Source organism: Macaca thibetana, chromosome 13 (assembly GCF_024542745.1).
Source record: "Macaca thibetana thibetana isolate TM-01 chromosome 13, ASM2454274v1, whole genome shotgun sequence".
Lineage (NCBI taxonomy): Eukaryota > Metazoa > Chordata > Mammalia > Primates > Cercopithecidae > Macaca > Macaca thibetana.
In genome coordinates, this window is record NC_065590.1 from 83050590 (window position 1) to 83071804 (window position 21215).

The window sequence follows — 21215 nt, forward strand, 5'->3', positions numbered from 1 at the left end:
CTTTTGCCAGTACCACACTGTGTTGATTACTGCAGCTTTATAGTAAGTCTTGAGGTCAGGTAGTGTCAGTTCTTCAGTTTTATTCTTCTCGTTTAATTTTGTGTTGGCTATTCTGGGTCTTTGCCTCTTCGTATAAACTTTTAGAATCAGTTTTAGAATCACTTTTTAAACTTTGCTTTAAAGAACAACAAATTATGAAGGACATTCTTCAGAGAGATGTTTTAATGCTTGTCAAAAGGCAAAAATCACTTACTCTTTCAAAGAGAATGATAAATGAGTGCAGTGGGAAGTATAGTGGGAGGATTGCTTTGATTCCTGTCTCAGCCAGCTCACCCCTCCGAGCCTTAGCCTGGTCCGTATAAGTGAGAATAATAATACCCATATTGCATATGAGACTTAAGGGGTTTGTAAAGCACTAGTTTAATGTCTGACACATAATAGATACTAGAAATAACAGCTAACATTTAGTAAACATTTGCTGTGTACCAAGTGATGAACTAATCATTTGGGTTGTCTGAGTAAGTGGTAGAGTTGGAACTCGCGTCCAGATCTGACTCCAGAACTCATTCTCTCATGCTGCTTTCCATTAACTGGGAGCTGCTCTTTTTCCCAACCACAAAAGCAGAACAGTCATCAGTTAATTGCAAGATGGAGGGTGAAGAAAATTAACTGCTTTAAATGAATCCAAGCTGGTCAAGGTACATTCCAGGGGACTGAAGAACCTGCCACTGGGATCCCTGTGTCACCAGTGGTCATCCATTAGCCACCTGAAGTCAGAGTCAGTGCTATAGAATTTGTGTGTCCTAAACTCAGCAATTTGGGGCGAAGTCTCCAGTTATGTATGTAGTCATAAACAAGTGGAAGATACGAGTCATATGAACATACTACTGGGGGAGATTAATAGTGTCATAAGCTGTTCAGTCATACTAACAAAAAATATCTATGTGCATATGAAACCCCTACTGCCCAAGGACAGAGCTATAGTAATCGGTGTACTCATGCAAAGTGCTACAGTGCATGAAACAGTCTATTTGGAACTGGCTATTAAATACAAGGGCCTAACTGTGTGTGTGACAGAGCAGAAGGGTGCGTAAGGGAACAATTATGTCACTTAGACATAACAGAGAGTTAAAGGAGAGTAAGGGCCTTGTTTGCTTTTTCATTGCTTTGGGCTTTGGCATTCAGAATATTTATCCTAAACCTTTTTTGCCTTTCAAATTCAGTTCACCAAGCTTAGGACCTGGTAGGTTTATACATGGAATCTCCAGTGATTGCAATGTAAGCACCATTTTAAATGGCCTGCCATTACAAAATATAAGACTTGAAACAAGTTACCTAGATTTAGATATGTAGTAGCTCTAATTTCTCTGGTAAGTCTCTTCACCACCAAGCTCCAGATTCTCTATTTACTTATAGAGCAGGGGTCAGAGTTGTTATCTGTTATTCAGAGGATTGTTCAGGGGTTGTAAATCAGTATATACACATTGGTACAGTTATTTTTATTGTTAGAATTGAAAGTTCTAACATGATGAAACTACTATTTCATGATATCTCTTTATAATATTCTATATCCTGCATCTCACATTAACTCCGTCACTTGAGTCATGGTACAAGTCTGGCAGGTTAGAAGGCTGCTGCAGAGTTTAGCCTGAACTAACTGCTCTGTGAGGCCAGGTCTGCCCTTTTGTCTATCATTAGGAGGTTGTTGCTGTCTTAGGCTTATGACCTTTTACAGTAAATTCAAAAGTAAAAATAAAACCAATAAAATTTTTCTTTATCTTGCACTTGTCAATACAGTTGCTTTTGGAAATTCTAGAATATGACTATTTTCTGAGCCAAATAGTTTACTTTCTGATGGTCTGCAACATTAAAATATGATTTGAACTTCTTTCCTTTTTGTGCTTACATGAGCAACATAACTCCTAATGGAGTAGACCTTGACAGGCCTCAAAAAGACATGAATTTAGAAATTTGTCCAGTAATTATTTAAATTTCCAAAAGGAAAAATAAATATCTTTGCTTTGTGGTGGAAGCATGCTACCCGGTACTCAATAAATATTTGCTAAGTGGATGAAAAGCTATTCTTTTACAAAATAAAATATCTTGTAATTTGCTAGTGTCCTGATAAAACTTCAATAAAAAGATAGCCTTCAGAAAATGCAGTTTATTCATCTAGATTTACTGTTAAAGTCTCATCTTTTCACTGAGCTTTACAGTATAACTGGAAACCATTATGTGATACTCTGGCTGCATAATTGGGCACACAGAGAATAGCATTGTTCACTGGCACTGCTCTCCTCCAAATAGGCAAGGACTTTTCTGGGACTTGTGACATAATCTGAACAAGCACTCTCTGTGTTCGTCATCACAGATTGTCTTTTGTCCTTTACCTCCTGGAATCTGCCCAGATCTTTCCCCTCTCCTTTCCTAGGCATCTCTTGTTTGCTGCTGCTTCTTGCTTGCACTGTAACTTGGAATAGTGGTTCCTAACTGTGGTGCGACTTACTTATGATTCATAACTTGTCTCTCAGTCTCCACATCCTCCCACAGCATGGGGATGGGTCTTGTGGCCCAGCCCACTACTAATTACTCCTCTGGGAACATGATAGTAGCCGTGATCTCTCATCTTTCCTCTTTGCCCACTCTTCCTGTCCACCAGAAAGGACCTACCAGGAAGTTTTCGTCAATTTCTCTGACTGCCTGTAGTTAACACTGCTGTACTGTCTCCTGCAGCTCAGAGTTTATCTTCACATCACGTTCCATAAATGCTTATTGAAGCCCTCCTGTGTGTCAGACACTGGGGATATGGCAAATTATAAAACAAACAAAAATTTCTGCCATCTTGGAGCTGGTGTTTGAGTAGGCTAAAACAGAAAACAAACAAAATGAAGTGTGTAGTGTCTTAGAAAAATAAAGCAGGGAAGGGGAACGGGAGTTCTGCAGGGAGGTGGATCCAGAGGGATTTTATTTTGAATAAAATACTCAGATGAAGCCTCTCTGAGATGGTGACGGGGGGCAGAGACTGGAGGGGTATGAGGATATCTGGAGGGAGCCGCGTGGATATCTGGAAGATCATTCTGGGCAGAGGGGGTAGCACATGCAAAATACCTGGAGCAGGAGCATCCTGTGGTGCCTGAGGAATAGTGCAGAGGCCTGTGTGGTGGAAATGGAGGGAAGAGCAGGAGAGAAGGAGGAAGCGAGGGTCTGGGTGTGACCTAGGAAATAAGGGAGATTGTTTAGGTTTTTGTGGGCTATTTATAAGAACTTTGGCTTTTGCCTGGAGTGAGAAGAACCCATTGGAGAGTTTTTGTTATTTTTATTATTTTTATTTTTATTTCTTTTTTTTTTTTTTTTTTTTTTTTTTTTTTTTTGAGACAGAGTTTCACTCTTGTCGCCCAGGCTGGAGTGCAATGGTGCAATCTCCGGTCGCTGCAACCTCTGCCTCCTGGGTTCAAGCAATTCTGCAGCCTCAGCCTCCCAAGTAGCTGGGATTACAGGTGCCTACCACCACGTCCAGCTAATTTTTATATTTTTAGTAGAGACCGGATTCCACCATGTTGGCCAGGCTGGTCTCCAACTCTTGACCTCAGGTGATCCACCTGCCTCGGCCTCTCAAAGCTCTGGGATTACAGACGTGAGCCACCGCGCCCGGCCAAGGGTTTTAATTAAAGGAGTGACATGATCTGATGTGTTTTAACAGTATTGCTCTGCCTTGCCAGATTAAAGAGGGGGAAGGGATCAGAAGCCAGGAGATCCATTGGAAAGTTAGTTCAGTAATCCAAGCACAAGATGATAACTTGGATCAGGACGGCCGTGGGGGACATGTGAGAAGTGATCTGGATGTATTGGGAAGATGGAGCCCGCAGGTGGATTGAATGTGAAGTGTGAGAAGTATCAGGTGGCCTGAGCAGCTGGAGAGATGATATTGCCATCCACTGAGGTGGAAAATCATAGAGGAGCAGGTTGGGAGATGATTAGGGGTTTGGCTTTGGATGTTACTGTGATGTGCCTTTTAGACATCTGAATGGGGATACTGAGTATGCAGCAGAACATGTGAAGAGGTTCAGAGAAGATGTTCAGGCTGGAGTGTAAATTTGGGAGCCTATCAGTACATAAATAAGCCCTGAGAATGAACTAGGTCACCAAGGCTCTGAGTATGTAGAGGAAAGTTCCAAGGACTGAACCTTAGAGCACTGCGACATTGGAAGTCGGGAGAGTTGAGGAGGAACGAGCAAAGGAACCATGGGAGGGCAGACCCGTCAGGTGGGAGGATAATGTGAGGAGAGGTGAGGTGGTGACCTGGAAGACAGTGAAAAAGGATCTCACAAGGAGGGGGTCATCAGCATCACAGACATTAGCGATAGGTCAAGTAAATAACAGAGGAGGCCACCTGGGGAGATTAGGAAGTTCTTTTGCTTTAAAGTGAAATATCTGAAAATAATGTTAAATGTGTAATTTTCCAGCTTCATTCAGTAAACATTTTTCTACAGTAATATCGATTCCTTGGTGTTTATTGAAATTGGTTCTATGGGTTCTTTGTGGTGTTGAGACAGTGTCTTACTCTGTCACCCAGGCTAGAGTGCAATGGCACAATCTTGGCTCACTACAACCTCTGCCTCCTGGGTTCAAGCGATTCTCACACCTCGGCCTCCTGAGTAGCTGGGATTACAGGCGCCCATCACCACACCCAGCTAATTTTTGCATTTTTAGTAGAGATGGGGTTTTGCCATGTTGGCCAGGCTGGTCTCAAACTCCCGACCTCAAGTGATCTGCCCACCTCGGCCTCCTAAAGTGCTGGGATTACAGGCGTGAGCCAGCACCTCTGGCCTGGTTCTGTGGGCTCTTCAAAAGAATGTATAGTCTCTTGTATGTGTGTTCCTATGTTAACCTTGTTAATAGTGTTCAAATATTTCATATTCTCATTATTTTCATTGAGAGAACTATATTAAACTCTACTACTGTGATTATAGATATGTCAATTTTTTCTTTTTCTTTTTTATTTTGGAGGGAGGTGGGGTACGGGTCTTAGTTTTTTATTTTACACTTTGAGGCTTTCCTGTTAGTTGCAAATAAGATCAGAATTATTCTTGTTCCTGGTGAATTGTTTCTACCATCTCATATGGGTCCTTAAAGCCTAATTTGTCTGTTGTAATAAAACCTCCCCAGTTGCTTTTAGAATTTTTATTTGGATAGCTTTTTCTAGCCCACTACTTCCAACATTTCTTTGACCTGATTTTTAATCCAGAGCCTCTCTTTTCACTGACAGATTTAAGCCATTTACATTGATTAAAACAATTTAATACTTTTATTTGTATCTATTTTATTATGTATTTTCTATTTACCAGGCATTTTCTTTGCCTCTTTTTCCCTTGCACTGATTAAGTTTCTTTGTTTCTTTTATTGCCCTCTACTGGTTGGGAAATTATGTATTCTATGTCTGTTCTTTGAGTGGTTACCTTTCCATTGTTAACATATGTGTTTACCTTTGATCAATATCTCTTCCTTCTCCTGATCAATGCAAGGATGATTTATCGCTAATGATTCTCTTCTGTCTTTCATGTTATTATATTTTTGTGTTTTAACTTCACCTTGTATTTATACCTGCCAACTTAGTCATTATTATTGTTGTTTTATACAGTCAGTGATTATTTTGATTTCTTACACATTTACTAGTATTTTGGCTCACCATTACTCGTATCTCTTTTATCTTTCCTTCTTATGTAATTTCCTTCTTCCTGAAATACATCTTTTAACAGTTTTTCCAGTCATGTCTATTAGTGGTAAATGCACTCAGACTTTGTCTGAAATGTGTTTATTTCTCTCTCATCTGTGAATTAGAATTCCAGCTGGACAGTCATTTTCTCTGTGTTGTGTGTTATGTGAGGCCAGTCTAATTGCCGTTCATGTGGTTATTCTGGTTTTTCTTTCTGACTGTTTAATCATGTTTTTTCTTCCCTCTTTGGTGTTCTGGTATGGATTTGTTTTTGATTTTTTCCTAATCAGAAGCCACTGTTCTGAATTTGGGACATTGTATCATTCTTCAATTCTAGAAAAGTCTCAGCCATTATAATCTCAATATTTCCTCTCTCAATTCTTTCTATTCCCTTCTCCTAGACTACCTGTCAGATGTATGTTGGGCCTTGTCATTCTGTCCTCTTTGTCTCTTAACCTCCATTGTATGTTTTCCATCTTTTTTTTTTTTTGAGACAGAGTCTCACTCTGTTGCCCAGGCTGGAGTGCAATGGCACGACAATCTTGGCTCATGGCAGCCTCCACCTCCCGGGTTCAAGCAATTCCCCTGCCTCAGCCTCCTGAGTAGCTGGGATTACAGGCACCCGCCACCATGCCCAGCTAATTTTTTGTATTTTAGTAGAGATGGTTCACCCTGTTGGCCAGGCTGGTCTTGAACTCCTGACCTCAGGTGATCCACCTGCCTCAGCCTCCCAAAGTGCTCAGATTACAGGCATGAGCCACCATGCCCAGCCTTCCATCTCTGTTTCTTTCTGGGCTGCATTTTAAGTAATTCTTCAGATCTGTTTTTAGGTTTACTAATTCCTAAGATGTGTTTAATCTGCTATTTAATCTATTAATATATCATTTCCATGACAATATTTGCCATTTTTTTTCTTTTTCAACTCTGCTTATTCTTTATTTTAATAGACTACCTATGGCTTCAAACCCTTCATTATGTGTCTTGAGTTAATGTTAAACATATATATTTTACATCTCCATGTGTATTTTTGTTCTATCATATGTTCTTGATGTTCTAATCCTCATTTTTAAATTTATGGTGGATTTTTTCCCGTTTTTTTTAATTTTTTTTTTTTTTTTTTTTTTGAGACGGAGTCTTGCTCTGTCACCCAGGCTGGAGTGCAGTGGCCGGATCTCAGCTCACTGCAAGCTCCGCCTCCCGGGTTCACGCCATTCTCCTGCCTCAGCCTCCCGAGTAGCTGGGACTACAGGCGCCCACAACTGCGCCTGGCTAATTTTTTGTATTTTTAGTAGAGACGGGGTTTCACCGTGGTCTCGATCTCCTGACCTTGTGATCCGCCCGCCTCGGCCTCCCAAAGTGCTGGGATTACAGGCGTGAGCCACCGCGCCCGGCTAATTTTTTTTTTTTTTTTAATACTTCGAGCTCATCTTTAATGAGACTTCGTTTTTCTGTGGAATCTCGTGGAGCCAAAGTTGTGAGTGCGGCCCTCCAGGCCAGTTGCGCCATGCCTTTGGCCAGTCACCCTAAGGGTATCCCCAGTGGGCAACCAATTTTTGTGCTTTTTTTCTTTTTCTTTTTTTGAGATGGAGTCTTGTTCTATCGCCCAGGCTGGAGTGCAGTGACACAATCTCAGCTCACTGCAGCCTCTGCCTCCCAGGTTTAAGTGATTCTCCTGGCTCAGCCTCCCAAGTAGCTGGGACTACAGGCGGATGCCACCATGCTTGGCTAATTTCTGTATTTTTAGTAGAGACGGGGTTTCGTCTCTACTAAATGTTAGCAATAGGTCAAGTAAAATAACAGAGGAGGCTACCTGGGGAGATTAGGAAGTTCTTTTGCTTTAAAGTGAAATAGCTGAAAATAATGTTAAATGTGTAATTTTCCAGCTACATTCAGTAAACATTTTTCTACAGTAATATCGATTCCTTTGTGCTCAGACCTCAAGTGAGCACCAAGAAAAACCAGAATAACCACATGAACGGCAATTGGACTGGCCTCATATAACACACAACACAGAAAATGACTGTCCAGCTGGAAATCTAATTCACGGATGAGAGAGAAATTATAAACACATTTTCAGACGAAGTCTGAGTGCATTTACCACTAATCGAACTCCTGACCTCAAGTGATCTGCCCACCTCGGCCTCCCAAAGTGCTCGGATTACAGGTGTGAGCCACCACACCCGGCCACTTTTTGTGTTAATTCATCTGAATTCTTGAACTCCAAGTTTGTGTAAGATGCAAGCCCAGCATTTCCATTCATTACTTAACAGACAGAAAACTTTTTAATCATGTCACTCTTCTGGAGAGGGGACATTTTTCCTACTCCACCCTGTAACATTCAGTGTCCTGTTCCTCTCGAGAATTGGTCAAACCCAGGCAGAGGCCAACTAGAACAGAAGCTTAGAAAAAACAGCCTGCAGGGTTGGCTTTTTTGCAGCCCAGAGCAGAACAGGAAAAAGGAGAGAAATGGGCCTGGGCACAAACAGGCCTAGGACCAACACAGTATTATACCCCCAACAAATATTCCCTGACTGCTGGCAGCCAAAACGCTGTGCTCAGCTTGCTACTACAGAAACGTGTTAGACACAGTCCCTGATCTGCAGTGAGAGCCACAGACATACTAACTACACAGATTAACAGCAGCACCAGTTAGACGACATGTAATGTTAAAATACAGATACAAACCAGTACCATGGAAATGCAAAGGAGAGGCAGGTCTGGGGGTGTCAGAGGGACAGGGAAGATTTCCCCCAAAGAAGGATGGTTCTTTGTGGAGAATGAGGTGTGGACAGAGGATACAACAGGAGCAAAAACAGAGCTGTGGAAAGTGTGTGCAGCCTATGAGGCTGGGGGAGGAAAGGTGGGCAGCGTAGTCAGGGCTGAGGCTGGAAAGGTGGGCAGCGTAGTCAGAGCTGAGGCTGGAAGGGTAGGCCGAGGCTGGCTTCTGGAGACTCTGGAGCCTCTGCCATCGAATTAGGACTTCATTTTGCAAATAATGAAAGGCGTTGAACGTTTGTGAGGGAAGGAACACAAAATATGTGGTAGCTGGCTTGAGCTGTTCAATAGAAATCAAGTGTGAGTCACAAATGCAGCCCCATATGTAACTGAAAATTTTCCAGTAGCCACCTTAAAAAAGTCAAAAGAAACAGATGAAATTAATGTTCATATTTTTACTTCATCCAATTTATCCAAAATATCTTTTCAGTATGCAATCAATATATTATGAATGCAGCATTTCCCATTTCCGTTTTTCTGGAACAGGTCTTCCGAATTGAGTGTGTGTTTGACGCTGACAGCAGGTCTTTATTTGGAGCAGCCACCCTGCATGTGTGCAGTGGTCACAGGTTGCTAAGGGCTACTCTGTTGACAGTGCAGGTATAGAGGGTGGCAAAGGGGTGTATCCTATCCATAAGACCCGAATTCCTCAGTTTATCAGAACTTTTCTCAGGATAAAAAAGATTTTACCCTCCCTTCTCTCAAAAAGAGGATTCTGTGGTCGAATACGTGTTGGGAACTCTGAGCTCATCAAATTTTTCTGTAGAGTTTCTCACTGCCTAATAAGCTCGTGTGCACTGGGGCCCTGCGAGCGAGATACACAGTCTGCTTCATTGTCTGGATTCATCCGACTGCACAGGACAGAAGTGTCAGGAGCCTATTTTGACATTTGCTGGACTGTGGGGAGCAGAAAGCTGGGCAGCCGGCAGAGGCAGAAGACAGAAGGAAACACCAAGAAGAGGAGAGGCGCAAGGGCTGAGAGAGGCAGACTCGAGCCTCCAAAAAGACTTTTCATCCAAGGCACCCGTGCTGTGGGCCGGCAGAGGAGGGTGCAAGCTCAGCAGGGGTCGCTGAACTTGGCAATGCCGAGGTCATCATTACCTTCCCGAGAGCAGTGTCAGGGGCGGTGGGGAATCCCGAGTGGAGATGTGACAGGGAGAGCTGGTGAGAGTTGGCCACGGGTGTAAACCCCTCCAGTGACATTTGCCAGTGAGACCAAAGAAAGGCGGTGCTGAGGAGGGAGCAGGGTTGGAGGAAGGGTGCTTGTTGGTTGGTTTCAAACAGTGGGGTAAGAGGGACACTTAGCAAAGTTTATAGGGCTGAGAAGGAAATGGCGAAGAGTGAACATAGAAACACGAAGGAAAGGGAAGGGCCCTGGAGGAGAGGCCAATTACAGACTAGCTTTAGAAAGAAACAGGACCCCTCCTTCCCTGACTCAGGAAGGACACAGGGACAAGTGGACAGACAGAGGGGAGGAAGAGGGGCCTTGTGTCTTTTATTTTTACCCTGACATCAGAGGTAAGAACGTCTGAAAGTGAGGGTAGGAATCGGGTTGGAAACTTAAACAGAGGGTAAAAACTTAAGAGCAGGCCAGGCGCGGTGGCTCATGCCTGTAAATCCCAGCACTTCAGGAGGCCGAGATGGGCAGAGCACTTGAGGCCAGTAGTTCAAGACCAGCCTGGCCAACATGGCGAAACCCCGTCTCTACTAAAAATACAAAAATTAGCCAGGCGTGGTGGCAGGCACCTGTAGTCCCAGCAACTCGGAGACTGAGGCAGGAGAATCGCTTGAACCCGGGAGGCGGAGGTTGTAGTGAGCCGAGATCACACCACTGCACTCCAGCCTGGGCCACACAGTGAGACTGTCTCAAAAAAAAAAAAAGTTGAAGAGCCATCGTGATGAAATGCAAAAGGGTCAGCTAGGCATGGCATGCCAGGGTGTCCCCACATTGTCCTGCTAAAGCTAATGCAATGTATAGTCCAGCTTTAGAAACAAATATCTGAGGTTCTTCCTATTAGTCCAAGGTATTATTCCAGATAGAGGGGCCAGCACTTGTGGTTTTTAATGTAAATCATTGTTTCCCGAAGTGTGATAGTTGTAGCCTCATGGTACTCAACGCAGTGGTACACAAAATGGACCTGTTTTATTTGAATGATTATATATTTGCTTTAATGATTATTAGAAGAAACATAATGAGCACATTTAACTTCAAACATGAGTACGTTTAGAGAAAAATATTAAGTCAATAATAGAGATGGAATGTGAATGTGGCAAAAGTCTTGAAAGCAGAACATGAAGTTTGTAAGACACTGGTGTGGGGCAACCTTGGAAACTGGCCTGAGTTCCCTCCATCAATCACCTGGCCACACCAAGTAGCACCACTGGATCATATCAGGATCAGAGCCATTTCGCCAGGAGTCTGGTCACCAGGCCTCTCCTCCCTGCTCCACAGCCTCATCAAGCAGACGTTTGGATTAGCCTGTGTTTAACACTCAGTCACTCTCTGCAGTTCCCCCTGGCAGAAGATAATAAAATACTGTCCCCCTAAAAGCTTAACAGTTTTGAACATGACAGTGGCATTATGATTTCTCTTTCTTTTCTTTTTCGTTTCTTTCTTTCTTCCATTCCCCTTTCCTTTTCTTTCCCTTCCTCCCTTCCCTTCCCTTCCTTCTTTCTTTCCTTCCTCCCCTCCCCTCCCCTTCCCTTTCCCCTTACATTCACTTTTTCCTTCCTTTTCCCTGCTCCTTTCTTTTCCTTTTTTTTTTTGAAACAGGGTCTCACTCTGTTATCTAGCCTGGAGTACAGTGGTGCAGTCACGGCTCACTGCAAACTTGAACTCTCAGATTCAAGCACTCCTCCCAGCCTTTGCCTCCCAAGTAGCTGGGACTATAGGCACGTGCCACCGAGCCTGGCTTTTTTTTTTTTTTTGGTAGTCACTTTGTTGCCTAGGCTGGTCTTCAACTCCTAGGCACGAGTGATCCTCCCGCCTCAGACTCCCACAGTGCTGGGATTACAGGCATCACATCCAGTCTATGATTTCTTTTTAGAAACACCAAACATAACCTGTCCTATTATTTGTTGTTGTTGTTCTCTGTGGGAGTAATTTCTTTAAAGCTATTGGCAACATCTGTAGGATATAGAAAAGCTGTCTTCCTTAGAACTGTCTGTAAGCCCAGATCCATACAAAATATATGCAAATGCAAAGGAAATTGGAAAGAGCAACATGCCCTGCTGGATGCACGGTGTCCTGGCAGGTGCAGGGGTGCGCGTTCTCTCTGCTGCCCTTCCTAATTGCCTGAGCTACAGAAGGTCTTCCCTACTTCATTCGTCTCTTTCCCAGTTTTCTGACACAAGCACTTGCTGCCTCATGTTGTAGCTTGCTGGGTACCTACATGCTGTCAACCTAAATGACAGAGAGGGAGACTCTAAGATAAACTGACGTTCATTTAGAATAGTTGTTGCACTGGGCGCGGGGCTCATGCCTGTAATCCCAGCACTTTGGGAGGCCAAAGTGGGCGGATCACGAGGTCAGGAGTTTGAGACCAGCCTGGCCAATATGGTGAAACCCCGTCTCTACTAAAAATACAAAAATTAGCTGAGCGTGGTGGTGTGCGCCTGTAATCTCAGCCACTCAGGAGGCTGAGGCAGAAGAATCACTTGAACCCGGAAGTCGGAGGTTGCAGTGAGCTGAGATTGCACCACTGCACTCCAGCCTGGGTGGCAGAGCGAGACTCTGTCCCCACCGCCCCCCGCCCAAAAAAAAGAATAGTTATTGCAGTGGGAATATGCATGCCAACAGGTGCATATTCAGAGAGGTAAAGGAGGACAAAACTTTTTAAAGGAAAAATGAAGAGGATCACATAATTTTATATATATATATAATTATCCTTGGCCGTGAGAATCAGTAACAAGGGTGGCACCAGTCCGAGGCTGGACAGGCAGTTGCTGGGCAGATAACCTTTGCAGGATGTTTTTGTGTAAGGTCACCATGGCCTTTATGCAAGGTTGTGGTTTTGCAGTCTTTTGTGATAGTTCTAGTTACCAAGCATTCATAGATGAGAACTCTCTCTTCATGACCTTGCCTGGCCCTTTGTCAGGATTTTTAACACAAGTGACTCCATTTTGATTCTGACAACTTCCACTGCTTTTGCTTTTTTTTTCTAAGAAGGGTATCCTGAGGTATTTCACCACATCACTGTGTATAGACAAGCCCTCAGCCACTTGTTAAGTGACTCTGGAATTCTGTCACTTCATAGTTTGACATCTAGTTCAGCTCTGATGTACCTGTAAATTGATCCAAAGTGAATGCAGTACCTCTCACCCTGATGCGAGGCTGCTTGTGACTTTCCTGTCATTTGTGGCTGGATATCGGCAGGGTACCAGGAGTTATTTGTTCTAGTGAGATGAGGCAGTGGTCTTCGGGGAATTACCAGGATCTGGGAATCTATTTTACATTTCGAATGCAAATATAACTAAACATTTCACAAGATTTACGAAAGCCATATGCATGGTAATTTCTGTTTATTTATTTTTAAATGCTGGGCCTGACCAGCATTTTAAAAACCAAAATGATATAATGACCCAGTAATGGCTTATGACCTGCAGTTTGGAGTGGTCTGAAGCATCTGATTCATTTAATCATTGCAGTAACTTCGAAAACTGTCTGGAGATGGTGAGATTCTTCACACGCTCTGCACAGTTCTGAAAAGAAATTAGGAGCACATTGAAACGTTACAGACATTGCTGATTTGCCGCTTTGGAGCTGTGAGTGCCGGCTCATTAATGCCAACTCTCCGCGTACGCACGCCGCTCTGCAGAAGTTAGCAGTGCTCTTTTGAAGGCTGCGTCATTCTTTCAAAGCAGCATTTGTAAACCCAGCATGTCTGCTGACAAATGTCTATTTTCTACAAAGTTGACTAAAGTAATATTTTAAACTACCCTGTTTTTTCCACAGGGTGTGCTGATCTGCAAACCCTGGACACAATGCAGCCAATTGAGAGGAAAAGACAGGGCTATATTCACGAGCTGATTCAGACTGAAGAGCGGTACATGGCTGACCTTCAGCTCGTCGTTGAGGTGAGGAGGCTGCTGCTGGCTAGCGCTCGGGGTATCTGCTGTCTCCCACGAGAGACGGTGGGAACCAGACTCAGGGCTGCTTCCACGCAGAGGCAAAGCAAGGCAGCACTTTGGATGTGTGAATTCACAGATAGGGACGGAAGCTCTCACACCCTCCAAATGCCATCTCTGCCTGCTGGATAATGCTTCAGATTGAAAGTCTCTAGTGAGCTCTTTCCCCCAGATGAGGTCACTCAGAGTGAAGCGGGAGAACAAGAGGGCATTCGCATGGCTTCGCTGGATGTGGCAGGAGCCCCATCAAGGAAGGACGGGGATAGAGTGGATGGGAAGGGCCTACGGCAGACCGTAGCTTCCTCGGATATTTGCCTAATGTCTGTTTTAACATCTGACATTTTCGTAAACTGGTATCTCTGGAGGAACTGTGAAACAGTGGAAGTGTTCACCTCATGTTTGTATCAGTTTGGAAAACTCAATGGGAGCATGTTGTAAAATAGTTCCCAAATATCACATAGCTACTGTTTATTTACACCAGTGACCTCTATGCTGATAACAGCTATCCTTATTCAAGTAGCACTTTAAAATGATTTGTGCTTCAGTGAACAAAATAAGACTTTCTATTTCTACTATACCTTCGTTCCCATGCCTTTCAGTTCCCAGTGTACAGACCCTCAGGTGAGAAGACCAGTTAAATTAACAAACCACCTGAAAAGAACAGGCGTCCCCCACCCCCACATACCCAGCGGGTGCAGCGTATACCTGCCATGCCTTTCCTAGCACAATGGAGCAGAGGCTGCGTCCTTCTGCGGCTGTTCCCCAGCAAGCCCTGCCCTGGATTCACTCTCCACCTTAAACGCAGGCCTAATGCCTGGGATATCCAGACATGGAATACTTGTTCCCCTCCCATGCAAACTATATGGCACTTCTCGGTTGGTGATATCTGTCTTCCCCGCAAGCCTGTGTCTCCCTGAGAGCAGGGACTGTGCAGCCTCCATCCTGTGTTCCCACAACTTATCCTGGCCCTTGCTCGGCCTTTCCGTAAGCAGTCAGTGAGTTGGGTGTGTTTATGTCTGCACCTCTCTGGCCAGGACAGATGGCCTAGAAGAAAAGCCCATCATTTTGACCCCCTACAAGGATCAGCCCTGCTGCTGGTCAGATTCCAATCCTAAGGGACTGTAGGTAGGTGTGGCGGTCTCCCGAACACCAGGACAGAGGTGAGCAGGCACTGGGTGCTTGCCCCATACTCTGAGGAGTGAAGCGTCAGGTCTGGGTCCAGGATTCAGGGCGAAAAGCACCGTTCACAGGTGAGGCCTTCTTATGACCATCCTCATGAAGGTTCCCAGAGGCCTTACCATCTTATTCCCATCTGTTTACCTCACCAAGCCCGGCACAAAGCAGCTACATGGATGGCTAGAGGGGCATGAACGAATCAGCGAATAAACAGATGGACAGCCAGACGCTTCTCTGTCCCTCCACAGCAGCCTCCGAGCAGGCCGGCCGTCTTTCCAGGGCTGCTCTCACAGGAGTGGCCTGGTGTTTCCAGTGTGATCTGGAACTGTAAAACTCTCTTTAGAGAGTGCCCAGCACTTTTACTTGAATTCTGTGAATCCATGTTCAACTCAACTCAGTAAACATGAATTACAAACCACGATGTGCAAAGGGCTATGCCAGAGAACAGAGATGAAAGCAAGTTCTTGTCCCCCAGGAGGTCAGAGTCCTGGCGGATGGAGAGAGGTACAGTGGGGCCAGCAAGGCTGAAACCGGGGGGTAGTGACCACCCCAGCCAGGAAGGAATTCCCAGTTATGCTTTGGACAAGGACAAGTTTGCTACTCCAGGAGGAGGAAACAGAAGTGGGACGGCATGTATGGAGGGATTCAGGGGCCTACAGGCCATCCAGGGTGACTGGAGTGTGAAGTAGCTGAGGGCCAGGCTGGTAAGGTTGGCAGGGGGCAGGTCTCATAGGCCCTGGAACCTCCGGGAGGAGTCTGCGTCTTATCACATGGACAGTGGAGAGCTTTGAGCGATTCTAGTGGAGAGCAGCATGTCATGGGCATTTTGGAAAGATGACATAGGAGAAGAGTGTCTCAGATAACTTCTCTATTTCCTTAAGGTGTTTAAAGTCATTCATTCCCTAGGAATCTCAGTTATGCAGTAGAAACTTAGATTTAGAATCAAAAGAGTTGAATTGTAGTCCTCAGTCTTTGTGACCTTGAACAAGTCTCATTCTGAGCCTTTACTTCTTCATGGGTCAACTGGGAGTAACAATACCTGACTCAGTTTCACCTCCATCACCCGTGAAGCTAATTGAGAACCCTGCAAACACACACGCATGCGTGTACATACACATAAGCATCTGCATATTTGTACATATCAGTGCTTTGTAAATCCTCAAGTGTCATGTAATACAGATGTAGAGTATTATTACTTCTTCCTCAGGAGCCAACTTCTGAAACCCGTATCTGCTTAGAGTTCTCTTAGGGGTGGCATAAGTTGTTACTCTGGTTCTCCCGTTGAATGTCTCATAAATTGTTGTCTAGAACTCTGAGATGCTCCGCCTAACAATGGCCTGCTTTCTCAATTCTGCAAGCTCATACAGTGCAGAGGTGTTTATGCCCTTGGCTCTAGTTAACCTTCATAACATCCCTAAGAGAGAAATCTGACAATCTCCTCTTAACCAGGAGATTACTAGATTCAGTCCTTGGAATCAGCCTTGATAGGAGCTACGCTAGCAAAAAGAAAGAACATTATGCAATATAAAATGTGTCATAAGTATGCTTACTTGGATGATTAGCTTCAGTTTATGAAGACATTGTTTGATCTGGTTAGTTTCAGTTTATGAAGACATTGTTTGATTTAGACCACACGTAAGCTGTGTAGCCACACTTAAGCTAACTAGTTTTTCTATGTTTTGACTTTAGGTTTTTCAGAAACGCATGGCAGAGTCAGGCTTTCTCACTGAAGGGGAGATGGCCCTGATTTTTGTTAACTGGAAAGAGCTCATCATGTCCAACACGAAGCTGCTGAAGTGAGTCCTGAGCATCACCTGTCATTGCCGCTGACCCCAGAGGCCCCAGACTGAGACTCACACAAAACCCTCTGCAGGGGCTTCTTAGCAAAGGAACTTCAGCCGCTCCCTCAGGCTTGTTATTTGATTATCATTTGATGAAATGTCCTGTGACTGTAAGATACATAAGTATTGAAGAAAGTAAAGAAATATAACAAAATATTTTGGTAAAGAAAAGATTAAATCATTACACAACATATCAATCTATGATTCCAAGATATAAGGTGTCCTTGACCCTGGCAGGGCAGAAGAGTCAGAGGAGAGCTGCAGCTCGCAGTGCAGGTAAAACTGCCTAGTTTGGTGCTCTCCTAAGTCTCCATCCCCATGTAGGTTCTGTTGTTGGGGTGACTGTCCATCCTTCGTGGCTGTGAGGACAGGCCCCCAAGGGAGGATGAGCAGTCCCAGCTTCCCTCGGAGATAGTGCCCCTCCGCTTCCACACCCGGCCCCTGCGGCTCCTGCTCCCTTTTTTCTCTTACAGACTGAAAATTTCCTTCTTCGTTCAACTGAGAACAAGTTAGAATCTTTCAAAAGAAACTTTGCCAAGAAGCTAAGGTGAAACCAAAACAATTCTAAAGGCCTTGAAACACCTAAGTGTGTTTTTTTTTTTTTTTTTTTTGAGATGGGGTCTCGCTCTGTCACCCAGGCTGGAGTGCAGTGGCGCGATCTCAGCTCACTGCAACCTCCACCTCCCGGGTTCACACCATTCTCCTGCCTCAGCCTCCTGAGTAGCTGGGACCACAGGCGCCCGCCACCACACCGGGCTAATTTTTTGTATTTTTAGTAGAGACAGGGTTTCACCGTGTCAGCCAGGATGGTCTCGATCTCCTGACCTCGTGATCCACCCGCCTCGGCCTCCCAAAGTGCTGGGATTACAGGCGTGAGCCACCACGCCCAGCCACCCAGGTGTACATTTTTAAAATTTATTTTTATTTTTATTATTTTTAGAGGCAAGCTCTCACTCTGTCACCCAGACTGCAGTGCAGTGGCGTGATCATAGCTCATTGCACTCTTGAACTCCTGGGCTCAATCGATTCTCCTACCTTAGCCTCTGGAATAGCTGTAACTATAGGTGTGCACCATCATGCCCAGCTAATTTTTCATTTTTTGTAGAGACAGGGTCTCACTATGTTTCCCCAAGCTGGTCCCGAATTCCTGGGCTCAAGCAATCCTCTTGCCTTGGCCTCCCAAAATGCTGGGATTAGAGGCGTGAGCCACAGTGCCCGGCCCACCCAAGTGTATGGACTTTATTTACTTTTTTTTTCTTTGCTAACATCACACCCAGGTTGGCTTGACCAGCAGAGCTTTTGGCCCAAGCTATCTCCTCTTCCTCTCGACTTTTCCTTCCCAGTGCCAGAGGGTCTCAGGTAACTCACTGGTTATCCTTACCATTGCTCTGCCATCTGCCATGGGATTCATCCTTCAATTAGCTGAGACATTCACTTAGAAACACAGAATGAGGGTGTGTTCTTTGCAGGGCTTTGCGGGTGCGGAAGAAGACCGGGGGCGAGAAGATGCCGGTGCAGATGGTTGGGGACATCCTGGCGGCTGAGCTGTCCCACATGCAGGCCTACATCAGGTTCTGCAGCTGCCAGCTTAATGGAGCAGCTCTGCTACAGCAGAAGACAGATGAAGACACAGACTTCAAAGAATTTTTAAAGGTAATTCCACTCTGGGCCTTGCATGGCAGGCTCCTTCTGAGGCTGGGGGCAACAGCACACAACAGCCCAGCAGGGAATCCCGGCAGTGGAGAAGGGCATCCCCATCAAAGGAAACACCAGCAGGGCAGATAATGTTCCCATTGTTTTGTGTTGCCTTTTTGTAGACTTGATTTCTTCCTGGCACTGGGACCATAACTTTTTCCCCATCTAATAACAGAGTGTTTTTTTTTAAGCACACTTACTTACCAGCTACTGTAGACTCCCAAGAAACACCCAGAATGTCACTTTAATTTTGTAAATTGCATTCATTTAATACCTATCTTATTCCAGAAAGAGTATAAAATAGCTTACTTTTTTTCTTTTTTTTTTTGAAACAGAATCTCGCTCTGTTGCCCAGGCTGGAGTGCAGTGGTGTGATCTCGGCTCACGGCAACCTCTGCCTCCCAGGTTCAAGAGATTCTCCTACCTCAGCCTTCAGAGTAGCTGGGATTATAGGCATGTGCCACCATGCCTGGCTACTTTTTGTATTTTTAGTAGAGATGGGTTTTCACCACGTTGGCCAGGTTGATTTCGAACTCCTGACCTCAGGTGATCTGCCCACCTTGGCCTCCCAAAGTGCTGGGATTACAGGTGTAAGCCACCGTACCCGGCCCTAAAATAGCTTACTCAAACGTATAAAATGCAACAAGATAAAATTTAAAATAACTAGATGAATAAACTGGGACAAAAGGAAATGAGAGTAGGAAACAGGAATTAGGATAATATATAAAATGCATATCTGTGATCCTGTACATATACCAGAAGTGTGCACAGACGTCATCAAAGCTTCCAGAAACTGATGAGCAGAAGAAAGGATCAGTTCCATGATGCCACGTCACAAGTTAAACATGAGAAGTAAAGCTACAGCTGTAGTCAGAGAGAAAACACTGTATAATGTAATGAGTCAACAACATCCTTCATATAAGTTATCACAATAGAAAGTCACATTTTGAGAAGTCATTTGCATTAATGTTGTTCAGTAGTAGAAACTATTATTATAGCTGTTAAAATGGTAAGGAAATAGAAAGTCAAATCTGTTTTCTGGCTTTTTTTTCATATTTCCTGTTAGGTTTTTTTGTTCATGAAATACTGCATATTGGGATCTATTAAACAGCCATATCAGTACTTAAGGGAGAGAGTACATAATTTAAACATTTTCATTGTCAGAAAAGAATAGAAAAGAAGAAGAAACTATAAAGATGTTTAGGCAGAAAATAGAAATTCCAAAAGGAAAATGGAGGCAATAATAAAGATAAAAAGCACAAATTATATCAATATATCCAAGAACTGGTATGTTGAAGAGAAGTAATAAAATATAACTGATGAATCTAACAGAAAAAGGAAAAAACACAAGTAACAGTCAGAATGGATGTAAGGAGATCTCATAAATTAAAGCGCATGTAATTCCAAAAGACATGCTAACAAATGTGAAAACATAAACAAAATGTGTAATTTTCTATTAAAACTTGAAAACTGGCTCAATAAGAATAGAACATCTTTTAAAAATAGAAAATCTTAATAGTAAGATACTGTTAACCAAGGAGAAAATTGAGAAACTTATCCCAAAAAGGAGCTGGGTTCACTTGATGGATTTAACAGTGAATTCTTTCCAACTCTAAAAGAATAGATTATTCTATATTATACAAACTGTTACAGATCACAGGGAAAAGTAGAGAGGTTACGTGGTTCATTCTATAAGCAAAAATAGCCATGATTCCAGGCCTGTTTAATAACCTGCTACCTTTTACAAATACAGCTGTTAAACTCTTAAAGTAACAGTTCATAAAATTAAGCATTACACGAAAAGAAGAGTCTATCATAACCAAATAGGATTATCCCAGGAGGCTATAGCATACCATGCTTAGAACAAGACAGGCTCTAATTGTGTGACCAGAGGCAAGTTATTTAACATGTAGGACCCTTCAGTCCCCTCATCTATAAAAGATTATCATACAATACTTTTAAAGGACTTTAACTCAGAGACCAACACATTATTATTAGCATTCAATAAATGATTATCGTATTTTTCCTTATGATCTCAGGGATGCAAAAATGATTCAATATAAGGCACTGAGGACAGAGCCCTTCAATTTGCGATAAGGGTAGGAGGCGGGGAGTTGCCTGGAAATGAACTGAAAGAAACATGGAAACCACGATCATAGACTTAAACATTCATCAGAATAATGAGATAAACTGAGAATTGTTAGTATATGTGCATGTTTTAAAACAATAATGATGTAAATAGGATTTCAATGTCATCACAATTGTAACAATAGTAAAAATAAATAAAAATACTGCCTCATAATGAAAGGCCTGCTATAGCTTACCTTAAAAAGCAAAATCTAGCAATAAGCTGTGTTCTAAAATGTTACTTTTAAAAAGACTCAGAAAAATATGAAACTAAGAAGCACGAAGATGCTTGTGACAGCAACATATACAGATATGGCCAAAACAAAAGGGGGCAGTTTGAATATCCAGTAGTAGGGAAATGATCAGGTAGGCTACAGTGAGTGTGCTTTGCCGTCATTAAAAACTGCCACCCTAGAGCAGCAGCTGCTCTCTAGGCAGTGTACCAGTGCCAGGGGTAGAGGCAAGTAAGATGTGGGCCCTGGGCCTGGCGTTCAGTCGGGTGTGGAATAGAGACACTGAAACACGATGCCTCTCCCTGTATCACCTGGTGCACATGTGGTGTGGCCAGGGAGGGTCCTGGAAAGGAGGGAAGGTGTCCCGGGGGAGAGCCTGGACAAGGGGAAGCAGGACTTGAGTCTTGAGGGTCGAGTGTGAATCAGCCCCGAGAAGACAGGGCGGAGACAGTCCCAGCAGAGGCTCTCACATTCGTGAGAAAGCTGAGGAGCATCCGCTGGGCTTGGCACGTGAGGTGAGATATTCCT

At 43.9% G+C, this 21215-nt stretch overlaps 2 protein-coding genes across 10 annotated transcripts in view; one reads left to right on the forward strand and one right to left on the reverse strand.

The window, feature by feature from the left end:
• Nucleotides 1-21215, forward strand: part of ITSN2 (intersectin 2) — a 158168-nt gene that overhangs the window by 126588 nt on the left and 10365 nt on the right. For all 9 annotated transcript variants that reach the window (XM_050753558.1, XM_050753554.1, XM_050753561.1 and 6 more), the window contains 3 exons: nucleotides 13443-13564; nucleotides 16481-16587; nucleotides 18102-18285. In XM_050753558.1, coding sequence (XP_050609515.1) covers nucleotides 13443-13564; nucleotides 16481-16587; nucleotides 18102-18285 — 413 coding nt within the window. The remainder of the gene's footprint in view (nucleotides 1-13442; nucleotides 13565-16480; nucleotides 16588-18101; nucleotides 18286-21215) is intronic.
• The window catches only part of FAM228A (family with sequence similarity 228 member A), a 42176-nt gene continuing 34000 nt past the window's right edge, over nucleotides 13040-21215 (reverse strand). Inside the window, exon 8 of the mRNA XM_050753671.1 lies at nucleotides 13040-13189. Coding sequence (XP_050609628.1) covers nucleotides 13127-13189 — 63 coding nt within the window. The 3' untranslated portion in view covers nucleotides 13040-13126. The remainder of the gene's footprint in view (nucleotides 13190-21215) is intronic.